The sequence below is a fragment of the Spinacia oleracea genome, chromosome 6 (genome assembly GCF_020520425.1).
Source record: "Spinacia oleracea cultivar Varoflay chromosome 6, BTI_SOV_V1, whole genome shotgun sequence".
Classification (NCBI taxonomy): Eukaryota; Viridiplantae; Streptophyta; class Magnoliopsida; order Caryophyllales; family Amaranthaceae; genus Spinacia; species Spinacia oleracea.
Genome location: NC_079492.1, coordinates 121,145,798 through 121,154,057, shown reverse-complemented (window position 1 = coordinate 121,154,057; position 8,260 = coordinate 121,145,798). Strand labels below are relative to the sequence as shown.

The window sequence follows — 8,260 nt, the reverse complement described above, 5'->3', positions numbered from 1 at the left end:
GGCGTTTTGTTTGTCACGTGTCCACTTCTTGATTTTATATTATTTTTCTTTTAAAAATTAATTTACCCTTGAAATTCTAAATTTAGTTATTAAAAAAAAAGTCTCTAAATATTTTTCATTAATAATGTAATCCATAACATCTTCAATGCTAAAATAAATTAATTAGATCGTTGTCTCTTCAACTTCTATATCAATATACACCATCATTTTGATTTGATTAAAACATATAACCGTACATAGCACGGGCTAAAAGCTAGTTAATCTAAACAGGTTGTGTTCGGGTTGATTTCATGACATGTCGACATGTCATATAGAAGTCGTATTTTCTCTCGATAACTTCGTATCGTGTGACCGTATCGTGTCAAAGACTCACATATTGGCAGCATCTACTATCCCAAACCAATTTCCGGCCCAAACTCGCACATACCGAAAAAGCCCAGTGTGACTTGACTGATTTCTGAACCGTGAGTTAATTCTATAGTTAAAGAAACAAACTGCGCGTGGTGCAGTTGATATTCATCATTGGGTCACGGTTCTCTAAATCTCTACCATCATCGTCGCTCAAATCTGCTGCCTCCTGCTGGTGAGCTTCTCCCAATTTTGACACTTTTTATTTTTATTTTTTCTCTGTCATTTAATCTGCACTTTCGATTGCAATTTGGGTGTTTGAAACTAGGGTTCTTCATGTTATAATTTATACCCTTAACGCACCACATTTCTCATCGTCAATCCCTTCATTTGTGCACTTAGACGTTCAATTTTATTTTGTTCTTCTTTGGTTTGGTTTTTTTTTCCCGTTCTAATATAGATAGAGAGCCGACTTTTGGCCACAATTCGTTTATTTTTTTATTTATTTGTTCATGAAAAGTTGGGTTTTTTTTATATATATATATAAATATTGGTTGGAATTAGGTTATTGTTGTTACTGATAAATAAAGTTACGCTCTTTTACCTGAACTGAGCTCAAATTTCTGCAATTGAAGGGGAATTTGGGTGAGGGGTGTGAAGGGAATGCCTTCTTCTTTAGCTACATTATATTAGTCATGGTGTTTAATTTCTGGAAGCAATTTTAGACAGAATTTCAATGATTTTCGATGCATAATTAGAAAAGGTGGTAATGGTTGTTCAGGGAGGGAGGTATTGTTAGATTGAAGTGTTGCTTTTGATTTTTGGAATTTGTTTGGCGGCAAAGCTGAGGTTGTTCATGTAAAAGCTGTTATAAACCGGAAAAATTATGTGTATCTGTTTAAAGGGGACAGGTTGTATTATGCGCATGGTACACCCACACTCAATTTTCTGGACATTTGCTCACTGGGAATTCTCCTGAGTCCCGAATGAGTAAATGTGCAGCCACAGCCCTTGGGTTTACAGTACACCCACGCTCAATTTTCCGGACATTTGCTCACGGGGAACTCTCCGGAATGGGTAAATGTCCAGCCATGGGTCTACAGCACACCTACCCACCTAGTGGCTATCTGTGTGTATACTTCTCTTGGTGTTGTTTGATTCAAGCTTATGATCGTTTTATATAAATTAGGTACTCCTTTGATTGCCAATATCAGCTTAAATTAACTTCTTATGTAAACAAAACCCCTTTGTTTGGTCTTTTCTCTTTTGTTATGTCAACCTAAAAAAGAAACTTAGCTGGTGGCCATCTTGGAAACTAGGGAAGATTTGGTGGGACACTCCCAGGTTTTATCCACGAATCTTGAATTTCTGGCAAACTCTTTTTGACGAATGAAACAATCTGCAATTTAATTTATTTCTTTTAGTTCTCTACTTCTTTGAATTAAACAATTTCATTAATTACGTACTTAAATTAATCTACTTATTTTAAGAAGTTCCACTACTTGGGATGTTTAGGTGGAAGAAAAAATAGGATGGTGCGAGATAAGAGTAAGAAAAAAGATGAACTTGCTGCTAACTCCTCCCAAGGGTCAATCCCTGAGAAGAAGACTCCCAAAGCTTTGAAGCTTTCGCGGAGAAGATCAATGAAACGGAAGTTCCTGAAATCTAAAAAAGCAGAAGATGCCTCAGCCTCACGCAGTGAAGTCACAAATGAAGATAAAAACAAGACAACTGGAAGAGTGGGAAATGAAAGCAATTTGAATACAGGTGATAATGGAAAAGAGAAGGGTTCTCCCAAGGGAAACAAAAAGAAGAGAAACAGAAACAAGAGGCATGGGCAAAAAAGAATTGAGGCTCCAAATTCTGATAGTAAAGTTGCCTCACAGAGTCAAGCTAAAAGTGAGGATAAGATGAAGACTACTGGCAAAGTGGGAAATGAAAGCAATACGAATACAAGTGATTATGGGAAAGAGAAGGTATCCCCTGCGGGGAACAAAAGGAAGAACAATAGAAACAAGAACCATGAGCAAAAAAGGGTTGAGGCTCCAGATTCTGAGAGTAAAGTTGGAGGATTAATCTTTATGTGCAGTGCAAAAACGAAACCTGATTGTTTCCGCTACAAAGTGATGGCTCTCCCTTCCAGCCAAAAGGAGGTTGTGCTTGCTATAAAGCCTGGTTTAAAGCTTTTCCTATACGATTTTGATCTCAGACTCTTGTATGGAATCTTTGAAGCATCTTCCGCTGGGGGTATGAAACTTGAGCCAGATGCTTTTGCTGGTTCTTTTTCTGCACAGGTAGATCATCTCGAAATCATTTTTGTTTAGTTTTGATGAGTACTTGTCCTTTTCTTCATCATTGATTTTGATGTTGGTTTTCAGGTGCGATTCAGAATTTTTAAAGACTGTTTGCCTCTCCCAGAAAGTGCTTTCAGGAATGCATTGAAGGAAAGCTATGATCAAAGAACACGCAAATTCAAGACTGAGCTTACTACCAAACAAGTAAGAAGTTTCTCTTTTTCTTTACTTCTCCCCTTGGGCTTGAAGTGGAACTCAATGGCTGTATATTTTTATTGGTAATCCTTCGTGAATCGTAATAGTAGACATGGTGAGGAGCATTAGTGAGAAGCCATTTGGAGGAGTGACAAACTATGCATGCCCAACAACAATCTAAAGTGAATCCTGTAATGAAAACTTATGTCTCATTATCTAGCCATCAAACTAGGTTTGAGCCTAGGTTGCAAGAAGAAAAGGAATGGGAGCTTTAGTGGGGACAAGGGACGGGAATTGAAACCTTTTTAACATTTGAGAGATTGGTATGACAAGAAAATGTCAATACAGAAATGAAAAAAGAAAACAAATGAAGGGAATCGTAGGTATTAACTAGTGACATAAGAAAACAGTAATTGGTAAATACATATACTAATATTTTTTATGAAAAGGCTGAATGAGCTACATTTAAAGAGACAGAGACTAGCAGAAATAATATGAAAAGATCAGCATCATAGTTCTTCGTGTATTGACCAATTAGAATTTCCACAGAAGGTAGAGTCAGTTCCTGAACCCTGATATTAAATGGTAAAAGCAGGTAGGCGTTAGGAAAAACTAACGCTTTGTTTGGTATATTACTAGTAAAGGAAGGGAAGAGAAGGAAAGGGGAAAGAAAGGAAAATATATATTGTAATTATGTTTAATGGAAATGAATTGAAGGGATAAGAAAGAAATTTAATTTTGAAAGCTTTTTTCTTTCTCTTTCCCCCCAAATTTCTCCCATTTTGGGCTGAAGGAAATTACAAATTATATGAAGGGCTGGCGCATCACTTCGCATCCCTTCCTATCAAATCTCATATCATTTTTCGAACCAAACATGAGAAACTGATACTCCGTATAATTCTGTTCCTTTATTTTATTTCTTGTCAAATTCCCTCTACCATAAAGAGTGTAAGTCATCCACATTAAAGAAGAGGAAGGAGAGAAACCAGTGGGAAGCCGTTTGCCTCAGGGAGTTTCTGAGAAATCAGTATTTAGCAGTAGATTTTTGGTTGCTTTTCTCTTTCTCCTTTTGTGTCAGTCTTGGACTTTGAAAGAGAAAGGGGGGATTGAGGACATCCTTGCTGTCTCCTTACTTTCTGTGATGCCCTAGAGCAATCCTTCGGTATCTTCATACCAGGGATGTCTTGTGTACAGGGAACACCACACACTTGCAGTCCTTCAGGAAGGATAATAAAGGGGTCTCTTGTCTGTTAATGGGAGTATCAGACCCATCTTCTACCATCACTGAACTCCTCATGGAGATTGGAGCCTATATATTTTGTTTGGAATTTTGTGTTCAGATAGCATGATTTTGACTGTAGCTTGGATCACATGTTCACCATTTGCAGGTGCAGAAACTGAGATCGTTGTTCCGTGCAGTTCCTCAGCCTCATTTGGAGGACCATCCTCGCGGTTTGCAGCCTGCTTCATCTTCTGATCTACTTTTTGTCACTGAGAAGGATTACCGCAGCTATGGTCTCCGACCAGAATTACGTGGTTTGAGACAAGATACAGTTTCCTATGTTCCCGTTCTGGAGCCTTGCAGTACTAATCAAGAGAGGGAGCATGTTTTCAGGAGCCCTGCTCCAATATATAATACACCAACTACGCAGGAGCAAGTCTTCAGAGTTCCGTACAGGGACGTAATTTCTACACAGGAGATGTTTGCAAAGCCTACGCCGGTATACATGGATACACCATCTACCAGTGAGCAAATCTTCAGGATACCTGCCCCATCCTACAGGGACATAACCTCACAGGAGATGTTTGCAAAGCCTGCCACAGTGTATGGTCCTTTTTCCTCGTTGCAAGATCCCGCTGTTGGTCCCGAGCCATATTTTTTGAGTGAAAATGAATATCGGATGTATGGTTTGCGAGGTCGAAATGATTCGATACCAGCCACAACTACAAGGCCAAGTGATAGTTACCAAGAGAATCAATACCACTCTCAGAATTATAATGTGACTTCATCTGATCCATTCACAAGTTTAACAGCAGTAGGGGGTTCTACTTATGGGGCATACTCCCAGTCAACAGTAAGTGAGGCTTATCGTGGTGACCCGCGACATGCAAATTACACAGTTGATTACCATTTACCAAGAAGGGTTTCTGATGAAGGGTTGTATTCCTCTTATGCTTCTCGTGATCTATCTGCATACAACCAAAGGAGTCACATTGGTGGTCAATCTGAACTTGCATCAGCACCCGTCTCATCTCGGTACTCATTCTCAGGGGCTTCCTACGCCCTTAGGTAAACCAATGTTTCTATTACAAAATCACGGTTTCTTAGGCCTTGACTCTTGTTTCTTGTTTCTTGACAAGTAATCAAGTGCCAAGTGCAAGATGAGGTCAGCTGACTTCAGTGAGCTGGTTGGTTATGTATCGAAACAATCTTGTTTTATTCTGCTACATTTCCCTTGTTCCCTGATCAGTGAAATGAGATCTTGAAACTGGTTGTCCTCAGTTATCGTCCAGAAACATCTCCAGAAGAAAGAGTGGGTGATGTCGTGGGAAAGCATGCAGCAAGTTTATCCCTTTATTGCTTTACCTTTGTCGTATTGTTTATTAGTTTTGTTCACCTAATTTATCAATGACTGAGCCTGATAGCTGTGTAAAGCGAGTATTGTGAAGGGGAAAGCACATAATTTAACTGATTGTCTGAGGTGCGGGAATGAAGAATCCCTTTTCATCTGAGCAGGTCATTTAAACAAAATGTAAACGCTGGCTTACTGGATATTACGAGAACTCATGAAAAATGTGTATTCAACTGTGTTTTTCCCCATCTGGCTTTAGTTATATGTCCATTTTCTTTGTTTATCGCAAGGAACGGGCCTTGTTAGTTTGAGGTCTGTTCAAGTTAGAGTTATCTAGGTCTGGGTTCCATTGCGTCCAGGTGGGGTTATTTTCCGGTACGGGTCTATTTACCTCTTTGTGCATAGAGATTGAATATACTTGGCCTGTATAGGGTGAGGAATGAGGGTATTGGCGTATTGGTGTAAAGCCTTGGAATAATATTGATGCTGAAGTTTTCTGGTTGGTTCAATGAGATAATGCTCACAAATAGGGTTACAAAAACCAGGGGTGATATTAGAGGTGTGGCAGCGGCGTCGGTGATGGCTCTGAATCGTGGTAGGTTCCGTTATGATGGAAAATGATTTTTCCAGTTTCCTTTTTTTTTTTTTTTTTTTTTTTTTGTAGTGTGGAAACTAGTTAATTGAAATAATTCTAATTTTAGTAAACATGATTAATTTAAGAAAAGCAAGGTAAAGAGAACAATGCATAAAATAAAGTAAATTCAGGGTGAATAAGTATGGACTATATTAAGAGGTTTGGTTCAACCCAATGAAGCAAGTCCATTTTCAATTTAAGGCCTTTGTAACGCCTTTTCTTTTAGCTAATTTGTTGTTTTCCTTTTCTGCTTCGTAAGCAAGGTTATTTTGGTCGTTTGTAGTACTAGGTTAGCCACCACAAATGATTGACATTGTGGTATTTAAGGCAAATGGTGTAAGGGCAGCAGTCAAGTTGGAATAACAAAAATACTTGAGCTACAAGTTTCAATCTTTCTCTTCCTCTCTTTTCTCAAAATAAATTATGACTTTCTACATTTCATTGATGAATATTTTTTATGGTATCGGAGCTGTAGGAGTTCAGAACATGAAGTTTGTAAGAGTGAAGTTATTCGTAAGAAATCACCTCAAAGTTTCCATCTTTATAGTAGCATGTGAATGAATCTGAGTGATAACACCTTTAGTAGCTATGGGATCGAGGTTTACATTTTCAGATATGCAAAATCCATTGTTCCTTCATCCATCTGATGGGCCTCTCTCCATTAGCGTGGCTAAGTTACAAGGTGCTGCAGAATATAGAGCATGGAGGAGGTCATTTGAGGTACAACTCTCATCCAAAAGAAAGCTTGGATTTGTCAATGGCACTGTGACAAGGAGCATTGAGGATGAAACCAATGCAACTCGGTGGGACACCTACTGGTAACTTGCTAGCTTCGTACTAATGTTTTTGAATCCATTAAAAATTCTATTTTGTTTATTAAGAATGCACATGAGGCATGGAAACAGTTAGAAAAAAGGTTTATGCTTTCTAATGGATCTAAAAAAATTGTTTCAGCAAAAATTTGTTTAACCTGAAACAAAATGGTAGAAAAATAGATGAATACTACTCACTATTGGAAAAAGGGTTTATAACGACGAACTTTTTCGTCGTTATAAGTTCAAAATATCGTCGTTAAAACCTTTAACGACCAACCAAGTTCGTCGTTAGTTTTGTCGTAATAGCTTCCGACGTTAATAGCATTAACGTCAACGTTCGTCGTGAATTTTACACGACCAATTTATTGTTTGTCGTAACTTATTAACGACAAAATTATTGTTCGTCGTTATTTGTTAACGACAAAATGATTGTTCGTCGTTATTATATATTCAATGACGTCGAAAAAACGACAAATAACGACCAACAAAGTTGACGTAAAAAGAGAATCAAATTGGCAAAATAATTTTAATTATCGTCCAACAACGACAAAATATTTCGACGTTAATGTGACTATATAAAATAAATATATTTTGTCATTAATATGAAAAATATTTATGCTTGCAATTTATTCAAAATCATAAAAAGTATATAGAATAATACATTAAATTTATATTAAACGAATTAATCACAAAAGATTCATAATAAACAATTTCAATGAGTCAAAACAACCAAACTAATAAGATCAAATAACTTGTTCTATACTAAGAGTTAAATCTAAATAATTCCTTATTCTTAAACAAAAAAATAAGAGAAATTCAAAAAAAATAAGAGAATTTGCACCAAATATCTAAAACTGATGTGTAGTAGCTTCAACCTATTTTTGCATTTCTGATCTAGCTTGTGAAGTTTGAATAGTAACATTAAGTTGCGAGACCTACATATCTTGAAATATTTTCATTTTAGACTCAACCAAACTCACAAGTTCCTTCATTTCATTTTTCTCAGCTTGTACATCCTCCATGCAATTTGCAAGAACTTCATCCTTTTTATTGTCACCATTCATCAGTTTGAAGTTCTACTCTAATGGGTTATGGTCCCTTTATATCTTTAAGCTTTATTCCTCCTCCAAAACCTACAACCCGATCTCGAGATTTTGATTTAGAAACTTGTTGTACTACCTAACAGAACAAAAAAATTACATTAATAACATGAACAATACATTTGTAGAGTGAAGTAAGAAATGCATAAGTTAAAGTGTTAAAACATTGACATGAAATATTGGATGTACGTCATGAAAAGATAATGTTCCTTTTGATTATATAATAGCTATAAGTATATGGAAATTTTGGAAGTATGAGAGAAATAATGAAAAAGTGATACAAGAGAACACATAACATGGA

The 8,260-nt window shown here is 36.9% G+C and overlaps 1 protein-coding gene across 3 annotated transcripts; it reads left to right on the top strand.

Moving 5' to 3' along the window:
• Window positions 1-434: 434 nt before the first annotated feature.
• On the top strand, window positions 435-5,658 carry LOC110779614 (uncharacterized). Of its 3 annotated transcripts, none has more exons than XM_021984102.2 (4): window positions 435-583; window positions 1,864-2,642; window positions 2,727-2,846; window positions 4,226-5,658. In XM_021984102.2, exons 2-4 carry the CDS (start codon window positions 1,881-1,883, stop codon window positions 5,129-5,131), a joined length of 1,788 nt encoding a protein of 595 aa, XP_021839794.1. In that variant the 5' UTR covers window positions 435-583; window positions 1,864-1,880; the 3' UTR covers window positions 5,132-5,658. The 3 variants fall into 3 exon arrangements, with proteins under 3 accessions (XP_021839794.1, XP_021839795.1, XP_056686812.1); XM_021984103.2 differs by having other exon boundaries at window positions 531-583; window positions 1,842-2,642; XM_056830834.1 differs by lacking the exon at window positions 435-583 and adding an exon at window positions 647-1,537.
• Window positions 5,659-8,260: the final 2,602 nt, after the last annotated feature.

What these genes read in the sequence shown, in the direction of transcription:
- LOC110779614 (XM_056830834.1), top strand. Translation starts at nt 1,516, where the DNA reads ATGATCGTTTTATATAAATTAG. An exon ending in GATCGTTTTATATAAATTAG is followed by an intron (nt 1,538 to 1,863) that starts GTACTCCTTTGA and finishes TGGGATGTTTAG; the next exon opens with GTGGAAGAAAAAATAGGATG. An exon ending in CTGGTTCTTTTTCTGCACAG is followed by an intron (nt 2,643 to 2,726) that starts GTAGATCATCTC and finishes GTTGGTTTTCAG; the next exon opens with GTGCGATTCAGAATTTTTAA.